The sequence below is a fragment of the Podarcis tiliguerta genome (genome assembly GCF_965153285.1).
Source record: "Podarcis tiliguerta genome assembly, chromosome: 14".
NCBI classification, from domain to species: Eukaryota; Metazoa; Chordata; class Lepidosauria; order Squamata; family Lacertidae; genus Podarcis; species Podarcis tiliguerta.
In genome coordinates this window covers 26,889,921-26,903,138 of record NC_139547.1, presented here as the reverse complement: position 1 = coordinate 26,903,138, position 13,218 = coordinate 26,889,921, and the positions used below count along the sequence as shown (strand labels likewise).

At 41.3% G+C, this 13,218-nt stretch overlaps 1 protein-coding gene across 3 annotated transcripts in view; it reads right to left on the bottom strand.

Annotated features, from left to right (window-relative positions):
- The window catches only part of PIAS1 (protein inhibitor of activated STAT 1), a 51,645-nt gene extending 38,777 nt beyond the window's left edge, over nucleotides 1-12,868 (bottom strand). Inside the window, exon 1 of one of the 3 annotated variants that reach the window (XM_083412013.1) lies at nucleotides 12,733-12,868. In XM_083412013.1, coding sequence (XP_083268139.1) covers nucleotides 12,733-12,756 — 24 coding nt within the window. In that variant the 5' untranslated portion in view covers nucleotides 12,757-12,868. Of the gene's footprint in view, nucleotides 1-3,156; nucleotides 3,362-12,540; nucleotides 12,639-12,732 lie in introns of those variants that run through there. The other 2 variants (XM_083412015.1, XM_083412014.1) reach the window with 2 other exon arrangements.
- Nucleotides 12,869-13,218: the final 350 nt, after the last annotated feature.

Genomic DNA, 13,218 nt, shown 5'->3' with positions numbered 1-13,218 from the left:
GGAAGGGAAGAGATTGTTCTGAGGGAAAGAATTTAAGGAACAGAAACTGTTGGTGTGCAGAAAAGAGGGTGGGGAGAGGACCATGGTGACTGTTAGGACCTGGGTCAGAGAGGGAAGTGGATTCTCCCTAGAAGGAAACAGCTTTTATGGAAGGAAGATGGAGAAGTCCAGGGCAGGGGTTGTGAGACTACCAGATGGCAAGTAGCTTTGCTTGGCAAGAAGGTAGCAGAGCTACACGCAGGGGGAACTCAGAGTGGTGACAGACACAGACTTCTGCCAAAGATATTCAAAGCTGCTCTTGAGCAAGAGCAGAGGAAGCATACAGAGGATGCGAGCCAGCACTAAGGATTAGGAGGGCAGATGGAACTATAAGGAGGGAGATGGGAGGACAAGAAATAAAGCTGGCAACAACAGAATCAAGGCAATGGGGGTGGAGGGGAAAGACACAACTGAGGAGCAAAGGGACAAGAGAAAGGATATGGAAGAGGCCCTACAGACAGAGTGATGGTAAGCAGGTATTGGTGGGAAGACAATGAATCATTGGAAAGGATACAAAATACTTTTAAAGACCTTAATCTCACAACTGCTAACAACGCCTTTAAACTGACCCTGAAAACAACTCTCTTCTTCATAATCAAGGATCCTTTTATGCCCATAAAGAGTTCACAGTTTTTTGTCATCTACAAATAAGAGCCCAATGCTGAAGACATTCTACCCTCGGCTTTAACTGGAAAACATGACTACAATAATCTGGAGTAGAGTTTAACTCTGCTTTCAATACTTCTTGAGAACACTCTGCGATTTGCATCATTTCATCCCATAGCAAAAGCATGCTTCTGTCTGGAGAATAATTATTTGGGCCTTGAGGTGTGTTGGGGAAGCAAGTAGAATGCAAAAGCAGCAACAGGAAGTTGCATAAGTATTGAAGATTGCATTTTTATCTGCCACAACACTCTGCCTCAAATTGTTCATTGAGCTATTGAGCATGATCTTAGGATTTCTTCCATGGTGAGCCAACATCAGTGCAGATCCCATCAGTGATCTGATGGAAGCCTTTTTCTTTTTTTGATGGCATACAATAACAGTTTAGACACACAAGTAGAGCATTTTCTATACAAGGTTGACCTGTCTCAAAATGTTCCCATGCCTTACAAGCCTAAACCCCTCTTCCCAACGTCCTTCCCTTATTCACACACTTAAATCTCCAGCTTTGCCTGCCTAGCTAACTTTGCATGCAGTACAGATATCATTTCTTCAAAAGAAGAAGCAGAAGAGTTTGGATTTGATATCCCGCTTTATCACTACCCAAAGGAGTCTCAAAGCGGCTAACATTCTCCTTTCCCTTCCTCCCCCACAAGAAACACTCTGTGAGGTGAGTGGGGCTGAGAGACTTCAGAGAAATGTGACTAGCCCAAGGTCACCCAGCAGCTGCATGTGGAGGAGCGGAGACGCGAACCCGGTTTACCAGATTATGAGTCTACTACTCTTAAGCACTACACCAAACTGGCTGTTTTAGATCATCCGAATTTTACCATCCTATCTAACAACTTGTTTTCTCCCTTCCAGGACTGCAACAATGCAGTCACTATCCATGCAGAGGTACAAATCCCCCCCCCCAATACTTTTGACAACTGAGACCTTTGCATCAGGCAGACAAGTAACTTTGCAGTTAGTATGCCCATTACAAATCTAGGTCCCTAAGTAAATAATCTAAAATTAAGAACATAAGAAGAACCTGATGCATCAGGCCAGTGGCTCACCCAGTACAGCATCTTATTTTCACAGTGGCTAACCATATGCCTATGGGAAGTCCCCATGGCATTACCCTCAGAGGCACATCCTTGTTGTGAGAGGATATCAGTTCATCACCAGAGGGATGCTCATTTTTTAGACATCTGTGCTCTTTTCCTCATTATGATCCCATCTGTCCCAAGACCCCGCATCCCAGAAAACTCACAAGGTGACATCAAATTGACATCAAATGAACACCACCACACCCCTGAAAGCCTCATCTATATCTCTCTTTACCTCTCAAATTATCCAAGTTAGCCATCTTGGCCTCAACATGAAAAGTCAGAAGCTCTTTGCACTGACCACATACTGAGAACTGCCCTGAGATCTTCAGGTGAAGGATGGTATACAAATTTAATGAATAAAATAAAAAATACCTGTGCCTCTGCTCAGCAGGAAAAACACTGGACAGTGAACGTACATACACCCACACACCCCAGTAAGCATTTGCTGGCTTTCTACCATCATTAGGTCTTTGGCTAGAAGGCCTTTTCAGCTGCAACATAAAATGTCTTGATTTTAAGTACAAGCAGCACACAACAGGTTATCACCATTACTGCAACTATAGCAGTGCTAATTAGTGCTTCTGAAATGAGTGCAAAACACTTTAAAATGTTACCCTACAGAGATTTGGTCCAGTTTTCTTGAGGAGGGGAAATGAATAGCCTTGTATGGTTTTGAGCAATGCATCTGGAGCAGGAAATAAGCAAAACTGCTTATAGGTGGCTGAATTATACATTCCTTAGCCTCCCCTGCCAGACTCCAACCTCATTCAGTATAAGTGATAAAAGGTATTTCAGTGAAACAGCTCATCAATATTTCTTTCCAGCCTCATTATCCAGCATGCACCCTTTCTAACATGCAGTGAGGGTCCTTTTTAGTGGTCATCAATATACTGTACCCCTCACAATATTTTAATCACATATCCATAGTTTAAAAATACAACTTAGAAGTAAGGGATACGCCTGACGTTTAGGAGAATAGTATGTGACAGATGAACAAACAGCTGTTGCCTTGGTGTCCCTCAAAACATCAGATCAAGAACCACTGCAAATTAAAATGCTGTTTTCATTTGGATCAACTTCTGTTGGTGCAAATGCATATGGACATTCAAGCTACAGTGAGTTTACATCCATCAGGCAGATTGGAAGGCCAGCTTACTACTGCAATCATCACTGCAGTTCTACACACACTTTGTGGAATTTCATTTTGAGTGGAACTTACTATCAAGTAAATCTATCTCAGTGAAGGTGCTTGTCTCTTCAGAGAAACAGAAGCCTAACAACATACACCGCAACTTATTATACTGGTCAATAGATTGATTAGTCTGCTACATAACAAATGTTGCATTATTACATAACCTACCTCCATTTGTGGATGAGAATTTTTTCACTTTCTAAACTGACTGATGATGTGGACAGCTAGAAAAACATCACTCAAGGATTGACAAAGTCCCAGCTAAGTTTCCAGAAGCATACTGACAAGTTCTTGACCCAGTTTTTCTAGACTGTATAGGGAAAATCACTCTTAATAGGTTGCCAACCATCTCTCACCCCATTTTCAACTGGATGGGCTGGTTTAATGCCACAGAATGTTCACAAGCATTGTAACTGTTTAAAGGGAAACTGTCAGTTATGACAAAATTTAAATTCTGTGACCTGAACCTGCCTGACAATGCTAGGCTGTAAGTTTTGTTGGCAATTAAGATTATTCCCCTCCCTACTGTTATGAAACCTCATTTTGAGGTTCGCTTTTTTCTATACCTTTACCTCTCTTCAGAAGCAATTGCCCTGCAAAGATTTAATACTACCCTTCACAAAAGGAGTATGCATTGTCCAACATCTGGATGGACATTGCATGAGCCCCTTGAAAAACATTTAGGTTCTCCCTTATCTATGTGACGCCTATAACCCATTAAAGCCTTCGTCATCTGGAAAGAATTCTGTTCTATACATCCACATGCCCTGGAGCCTTCTAACAAATCTCAGTGCAGCCAAAGGCCTAGAAAGCAATGCAGCACTTCTTCAAAGGTGAATAGTAAAGAATCTGACAAAGAAAATAAACCCAGCGGCTAATATTGCAGAGGAGACAAACGTAATCTTCTCCCACCTAGAAGACTTTGCCTGGGAGCCTGATGCTCTTGAAACTTGCACTTGTTCTTTCTTTTCCCAAAAGAAAAATGCTAAGTATTGTTTCCTAGCAAGAGAGTAAAATACACAGTAAAATACACTGATGGTGCTCAGTCAATGGAGATTACAAGAGATGCTTATCAGGACGGGAACTGGACTGCTCTCTCAGAAGACAAGTCAATTAAATATTTCAGCTTTAGGTGTTTTGTCATTCCCCCACCAGCAAAAACTAAATCCTACTACCAAAAATTGTGCAAAGATAAAGTAAGTATCCAAATGCAACAAAAATTAATCATAAATCAGTATGATTGAACATTCACAATCTCAAGCAAGACAGACAAATGAACTTCCCTCAAAGGAAGGGGAGGAACTGACATCCAGTCAAACGATGCCTTTTTTGTGGACCAGAACCCTGTGGTTATTATCCCAAGTCTTTCCAACAGGAGACTGGAAACATGAGATCAGGTCCTTTCAGTTGTGGCCCCCCATTTGTGCACTGCTCTCTCCAGGGAGGAACACGCTATTTATGTTTTGGTGCCACTGCTAGAATAAGGCTTTTCTTTTTCTCCAGGCTTTTGGCCCTTAACTTGAAGAGTGGCACTGTAGCATATTTTAGGCCTTCCTTTCAAAAGTTGCCGAGTATAGAACATGTTCAGGTATTTGGCCAAGGAATGCAATCTGAGATTCTGCCAAGCATATTGTTTCCGCAATATGGTGACAAGGGCTTTGCCACCATACTTACCTACTTCAGATTCCTCCATTCTCTGCAGCATGTGAAAGTAACTTGTCTGTGGTCAGAAATACTCACAGGAAATCAAGAACTAAATTGGCATGTGAAAGGGTATAGGCTTGCTTCAATCTGTGTAAATCTTCAGTTTCTAGAGGTCCATGATAAATATGGTGACAAATACAGAGAAACAGAAACAGATAGTGATAGCTAAGAATGAGACTGATTAAATTTCATGTAGTGTTTAGTTCTATTCCCCCTCCTCTCTTTTTTCAGATCTTTTTATGGAAATAAGTGCATTATGTCTGCTTGATACTGTAGAGGACTAGAGAATACAAATAATTTTCAGAATAAATTATCATTTGTTTTACTATACTATAATGTTGATTTCTGTTTTTACTGTTTTTGCCTGCTCCTCATAAACTGGCAAAACCAAAGATATGCTAGGTTCCTTACGATTCAGCAGTTTGTAGCTTCATTTGTAATGAAACTTGTGATTTTCAATATGTAAAGAGTACTTTAAAAAAGTATTGGATTTTTTATTTTTTCCATAAATTTACCATTTTTCCCATAGCTTCAAGATTTCCATAAATTTTACATCTCTTGTTGTACAGGAAGCCTTTCTACTTGGTCAGTGCTCTTCAATTGATTCAAAATGCCTCTAGAACCCTCTCCTGTCACTCCTCTGGCACAGCATGTTTGTAGCATGCAAATATTAAAAACCCAATTTTATTAGGACCAACTACAAAATGTCACAAAACAGCGGGCAAGGTTTTGTCTTATTAATCACCTCCCTGGCCCAGCCACCTGTCCCCTCCCTGCAAGTTTTTATCAGCCAAGAGGGACAAGGATCCAGAATGCAAGTGGTCGCCCTGACTGATCCAAGCACATTGTCCACACCCTTGAGCTTTATTAACTGAAACTCATCCAACACAACAGGACTAGACAGTGCTCTGGACATCCTTCAGCTTTCGTAACTGGAGTCAGTCAGGGCCCCACCCTCCCAGGCCAGGTAGAAAAGGCATGCAAGGCAGGGAACAGGTCCTCCAGGACTCACAGCCAAGAAGGTCTACCTACTTTCCTGTGTTTTACACGTTTGTAAGGAATTCTGGAAATTGTGATTCTGTGAGTATCTAAGCATGATCGTAAGTATAATGGAGCACTTAACTCAACATCAGAGGGTGATAAGAGGAATAACAAAGAAAGATGGGTTTAACTCCATATGGTCTCTATTTATATTAACTATAGTACAGTAATCTCCCATCTCTTGTCATAGTAGGCACTATGGAGAAATTATTTTAATGCTCTAGATTGAAGTATACCCTGTGGGTGTGAGCTTAATCTGTAATGTAAAACATTTCCCAAGTGTCTTGATGCCATGCAGATGACTGCACACAAGATTTAACACCTGTACATGGATTTGTCCTGGAAGATAACACTTTATGCTTTAGTTACAGGTAGGTAGCCATGCTGGTCTGCCGTAGTAAAAATAAATAAAAAAGTTCCTTCCCAGTAGCACCTTAGAGACCAACTAAGTTTGTTATTGGTATGAGCTTTCGTGTGCATGCATTCAGGTATCTGAAGAAGTGTGCATGCACACGAAAGCTCATACCAATAACAAATTTAGTTGGTCTCTAAGGCGCTACTAGAAGGAACTTTTTTATTTTGTTTCGACTTTATGCTTGGTAATTGTTTTTAAAAATTTCAATAAAGTTTGTAATTTAAAAAGTATAATGCCTAAGATTACTTTTGGAAACTCATTAAGACTGAATCACTCTCAACCGCACATGTACCCAAAGTATCTACACTGGCTCCCATTTGATTACCGTGTGACTTCCAACCTCTCAATCATCCTTGTTTAGACTGCTATGCTCTGTACTTAAACCAAACCTTCTCATTCTTCGTCCGTCCCCTTTGCAGCGCCTCCTCTCCATGAAATCTGCCTCTCCATTTTCCTTTTCCAACACAATCCCTTTCAACCAATGCATCCCTTCCTCGTCTTTCCAAGACTACCAGTTTCATCTGTTCTGCAGTTTCTACTATTCACTCTGTGCTTTTATCAAACCCCATCATCTCCCATCACCTTCCATCTATCCAAAATATGCCCTAATCCTAAAGGCATTACCCAGAAGCAGGCACAATTGACATCCATACAGCTTACTTCATGCAATGCATTTAGGACTGAGAGTGCTTATTTCTGTTCTGCACCACATCTGAAAATTGCTTTAAATAAATGTTAAAATAATACCAACCTAATGGTTACAAATGACTCATGCCTCCTTCAGCAACCACCACTGACATTTTCTGTCTATATGCAATACCTTTAAGCCAATGAAGTTACTTTTAAAAAGAATTTCCAGTCTTTATTAGACAATAGTTACTAATGTATCCATGAATAAAAATTCCACCCCATATCCCTGTAAATATAATTGATGAGAACTCCTAATGAAGTATAAAACCCTTCACAAACAAGTATGCATACACTATTCATATTTATGTGTGCATGAAATTTGCAATCTAATTTTTATTGGCAAACATACTTAAGTACCATGAGCTGGATTATTATTTTTACAGTGATGCACAGCTGCTTATTTGATCTTTGCAGCTTCAGCATGAAGAAATAAAAATGTATAGATGACTTCTCAAAGCGCATTGAAGAAACACTGTGGATTATACAAGAAGAAAAACTGTAAATAGGAAGGTGCATGGTAAGGGCTGCTCATTAAAACAATTTGAATTGTGAAATTATTCTGCTTGTATCCAACACTGAGATTTAGATAGATCTTCAATGGAAATGGTTTGAGCAAAATTATAACTAAAAGCTGAAAATGGTGGCTTCTGCTTATTTGGCTATTTTGCTAGTGCTACTATGAAGTTTCTCCATCCTTGGAGGCCTAATCTTCATTATTACTATCATCTAAAAATACTAAGTACCTTGCTTGTTAGCAGTTTCCTCACATCCAACAAGCCTAGTATTTGATTTCAACTGATTTACATTCATAAATTCACCTGTACAGAAGAACACATGACTAGATATTTTAATTCAAAATCTTTCTTTACCTTCCATCACTCCTTAAAATCAGGAAACATAACTAGCAAGAAACACTTCAAGGATCTTTCCAGTTCCCAAAGGCACTCCTTTAAAATGAGAGTGTAAAGACGGAAGCCTCTCAATATGCACTTTTGACATCCATTTAGAAGACAGCATCAACAATGACAATTTTAGAAATAATTAAACTCTGATCTATATGTAAATGTTATGAAAACCTAGAACTGTGTAATGAAGACATTCACACAAAGATCACACAACATACTACTCCAGAACTAGCTGTTTATTTATATGCTTCCCCATCACTTAGTGCAGAGCTTTCCAAACTGTGTGTCACGACATGTTACTGTGTTGGCTGCAGTGTGTAGGTGTCACACGAAAGCTCTCCGTCCTCCTCCCGGTGCTGGAAAGGGGTTAGTTTAACGTCCGGTTTGCTAGTAAAACTGAATCACTGAGTTGCAAAATGATGCATGTCTAAAAAGTGTGTAACCAACATGAAAAATTTGGAAAGCTCTGACATAATGCATAAACTGCGGGACTCACTCCCTTGGGAAGCAATGATGGCCACTCATCTGTAAAGCTTTAAAAAAAGGATTGGACAAATTCATGGAGGAGAAGACTATCAATGGCTAATAGCCAAGATGGTGTGCTTCTGAAAACCAGGTTGCTCTTGTGCTCGGGTCCTGCTTGAAGATTCCCACAGGCATCCTGTGGCCACTGTGATACAGATGGGCCACCAGCCTGATCTAGCAGGCTCATTTTATGTTCTTAATATGAGCTATTATATCATCACACACACAAAATTTCATAGGTGAATAAGAATAAGGAACTGTGGAATTCACAAACCTCTAAAAAAGAACAATGCTGGGTAAGGAACCAATGTTTTCAGAACCTGTTTGATTTTAAAAAGTAACTAGATGATATATTAGGACACAGGGAATTTTCAATGACAGAAGAAAAATTCTGACTATCTGGCACTCAAGCTATTTAATGTCTCAGAATGTTTTAGTTTGAATACAACATTCAAAAAGAGGCAGCTCTGATGTTTACTAAGAAAATACAAAGCAAAACAGAAGAACACATCTCCCTGTAATTTAACAGCTTTTAGTGACAGTTTTACACACAATGGGCTGGATCCGCACTGAAGTTACCTGAACTTAGGTTCCACTGAAATCAATGGGACAAGTTAGTTATGCCCCCATTTAAATCCCACTGCTTTCAATGAGTACTAAGTGCAACCAATTTACTCTGAATCCAAGCCAGAATTATTTATTTTAATGCCTGTATTTATCTTACTTGTTAAGAATACTAACAAGAGGTGGACAAAATATTTCAAATTAGACTGCACACAAATGTTAGCAGAAATAATTATTCAAGTTACAGTGGGGGATATTTGCTTGGTATCAAAGCAATCCAACAGGGCTTGCAAAGCCATAAAAGATGGAAAGTCTCCCCTGCCTACTTTCTTTGGGAGCATCCTTGAAAATATTAAATACTTGAAACTGTGGTCATGGTTCTATGACAATTTACAGTGAGCCGTAACCCCTTCTTGCCATCCCTCAATAAAGCATTTGCCCCATCTAACACCTGAAGTAGGGTTTTTCACCAGATCTACAAACTAACCTTTACTCTTCCCATAACTCAGGAAGCAGAAGGACTGGACATTTCCTGTGTCACAGAACTTCAATTTTTGGTTGAGAATATGCCAAACACAGGTAAGCAGGAAACTTAACATAAATTTCAAAAGGCAAAATATTTTGCCCAGCAATTTGACTGCTAACTTACAAAGAACCTCTTAAGTAAATAAAAGTTGCTTTATCTAAACAAAGGATTGTCCTCGATAACAAAACAGAAGACATTTTTTTAAGCCTGCAACCTTCATCATGCCATGCCTGCGGGTCACCCCTGCCCACCTCTCCAAAAGAAACAAATGGACATGATTGATGAAACAAGTCAGTTTCACATTTCTGGCTACAAACCAGTAAGGACAGAAAATTGAGAAGAACTATCTCAGTTTCCTTACGCTGATTTTTGGGAAAGCAAGGGTAATAAGCAGTAAAGTTAAGCATTATCGGGAGAAAGGAAAGTTAGCATATGCATTGAAAAGATATTAGAGGGAGGGGACAAAAACTTGCCTACTCAGATAGGAACTGGAGGTTAGATAGAGGGCAGCCAAAGTAGACCAACATAAAATTCCAGTTTTTAAAAAGAAACATAGGAAGAGCCCTGGTGTATCAGGCCAAAGGCCCATCTAGCGGAGCAGCTTGTTCCCAACAGTGGCCATCCAGATGACTATGGGAAGCTGAGAGCATCAGCACTCTCCCTGTTAGCGATTACCAGCAGATGATATTTAGAGGCATGCTGCCTCCGACAATGGCATCTATTTAAAAAATACCATCTAGTAATTCATCAAGTAATTTTATCAAGCTCTCATGAGGAGGAATTGCACACACATGTATGTATTCTCTCTCTCCAGAGAGGCATTGAAGGAAGAGGTAAAAGATTGAGGTGGAAATCTTTTGCCACCCAGATCAACCAAGCTTAAAACAACTACCTAATAAATGTAGCATCCTAGCCAATAAGAGTCTGTTACCAATACCTTGCTGTATTTACTGCACTAAGATTAATGAAGCAACCCCAAGTGTGAAGGAAAACAGATAAACCTTTTTATGCTTTACAACAAGCTGCCTGCAGAAATGGGCACTAGGCTTCCTTAAGTCTCCTACTGCAGCAAGATTCCACACACACACACCCCAAACACAAAAGGCAATGGAGGTTATAAACAGGATCCATTCATCTTCACCTCACAAAGAGAGCTGCCATCACTGTGTACACATGTCCCAAAGGAGCAAAGAACCTTTCTGAAAGGCCAGGATAAAAAAGCCATAAAAGCAACATGTGTGATTTCCAAAAGCATTAAGACATTGAGAGACACTGTAAACAAAATAATCCCTTGGTAAATGAATTTTAACTGGAAAGCATTTGACATGCATTTTGACATATTATCTATAAAAACGTATTAAACATGTGGCTTCTATTTTGCTTACAAAGACAGCGTGATTATAAAAGTCTACAGTATGTAGGGAAAATAAACACCCCCACTCAACCTAGACACATTTTGTTATTCAATATTTAACATGTGACTATTGTAATCATTGTTGAATTTCATAGTATGTAAACAGGCAAGGCTTCAAAACAGATTAAGAAATATACGAAATACTTTTTATTTAAAAAACAATCCTTTGTGTTTACCAAGGGTGGGTATGTTGAGGACTAAAAAAAGGAAATTATGATCTATTACTATAATACCCCCTGGGGAATCACAGCAAGCAACTAGAATTGTAGCAGCCATATCAAACCTCACTCATTTAGCGAGTAGGGCATTTCAAGACTTTCAGAAAACGCTTTTAATATATATACTACCTCACACACACACACTTTATTCGGATGAAGGATTGGCTGCAAAATCATCTCAGATATTTTTAAACTCACTCTTTTTCTCTAGCTGTCATGCATGGAGGCTAGACTAAGAAAATAGCAGTGTATAAGAGGGAAGAGCAAGTGAGATTCAGCACTTTTGGTTTCCTCTCACTTTAAAACAGGAAACCAAGGTGGTGGGAGTTTCCTCCTATCTACTATCCCTCTAGAGAGTTCAGAGCGCTTTAGATTTCAACATGAGAGAATTTCTTCTCAGGAAATGAGCTAAAAAGCCCTCTCCGTCACATGAGCTTAAGGATCTAAATACAGCCAAAGTTTCTATTCAGTTTCTTACTCCTATTAAAATAAGCCCTTCATCATTTCATCTATGATTTCAAATAAAATGTAGGTTTAACAAACCTCTTGGGAAGTAGAAAAAATGCATGCACACATGCTTATAGTTTTATTTACTTCCTCTGAAAGGCAGCTGTTGCTCACACACCCATAATTTGTGTCCCCTGCCTACTGCACTAGCATCTTTGGATGGAGTAATAAAACCTTTGCAATCCAGGTCAAGGATTACAAAAAAAGGAAATTTGAACGAACACCAACACCAAAAGGATCTACTACAAAACCAGTTTCCACCCTTTGAAAGTGAAAGTTTGGGGAGGGGGTCTCTCAGTTTCCACTCCTTTCAGGCACCCTTCTCTGCCACTGGCAAATACTAAGCATTTAAAAGTCAGGGAGAGCTGTCAAAACTTCGGGATAAAACGATTAGGGAAAGACACATTTTCCTCCTTGTTCTCTGCCCTTTGCACAGTTGCAGAAACCTATGCAAGAGGGGCAGAAAAGAGGGGGGCAAAAGCTGGGTAGGTAAAAGAAGCCAGATTCTGGACAAACTCCGTTCCACGTAGGCGAACAGGACGATCATCTTTGTCAAAGAAGAAGGGGCAGCTTTGCGCGGGACCCCATTTTTAGATTATTTTCCTCTTGAGATGGGGAGGGAGGAGACGCACATAACCTACTCTGCACTCCTCAAATTCGTGGCCTTCAAGGGGGCGAGGACCCACTGAGCCAGCTCAAGGTGGAGGAGCAAGAGAGAGAGAGGGAGAGAGAGAGAGGCTGATCTGATGCAGGTGTGGGGAGAGAGAAGAGTCGCCCACAACTTGGGCAGCAGAACGAGGTCTCCTCTCCTCCTCAGCCCTGGCCAACCTCGCAGGGCGGAGGGTTGAGAGAAAAGCACCTCGGAGGGAAAGTAGACTCGAGCGGACTCGCTTCCTAGGGTGGGGGCTGATAAGAAAAGCAAGGGAGGACATACGGGGGGAGGCAAACTCAGTTCAATGGGTGAGCCAAAAGGCGCTCCCCCCCCACCTCACTTCTCCCTCCGTCCCTCCCTCAGCGCCTCTCTTCCCTCTCCTCTCACACACCCCCGGATCGCCGCCAGCCAGCCAGCCAGCCTTCCCTCCCTCCCTGAGCTCCTCCACTGGGTCGCCCGGCCGCCGGGCCAGGCCTGCTGCGGGGAGGAGGAGGGGGGCCCGGGAGTAGAGAAGAGCCGCGGCGGTGAGGCGGGGGGGGGGGAGGAAGAGGGGAGGGGGGGCGGCTTGAAACTGCGCCTTTACCTTTAGTTCCGCACTGTCCGCCATCTTGAATCGCGGGGCGCAGGCGCAGTGAACCCCGCCGGGAGGCCGCCTCCCACCACCGCCGCCCCGCGCGCTGCGTTTGAATCAACGGCGCGCCGCCGCCGCCATTTTGTTGGTCCCTCCTCAGGGCGGGACGAGAGAGGGGAGGGGGCGTCTCGTCGTGCCACCCTCGGATATTAACAGACATATTAATGTCACTTCTCGTTATTAGCGTGGGGATGTAGAGTGTGGGGAGCCTTTGAAATCAGTAGGGCATGAGGCATTTCAAGTCTACCTACTTTGAACATTAATAATATCCAAAGAAATATTACTATTATTATTATTATTATTATTATTAGTGCTTGGAGGCCTAAGTGTTTGGTCTCTGTTTCTTGTTCCAGTCCTCTCACTCCACCAATGAGAATATCTGCTGGCGGAATATCTGCCGAGTCCTCTGGTCTGGTGGTGCTGATTCTGAATGCTAAA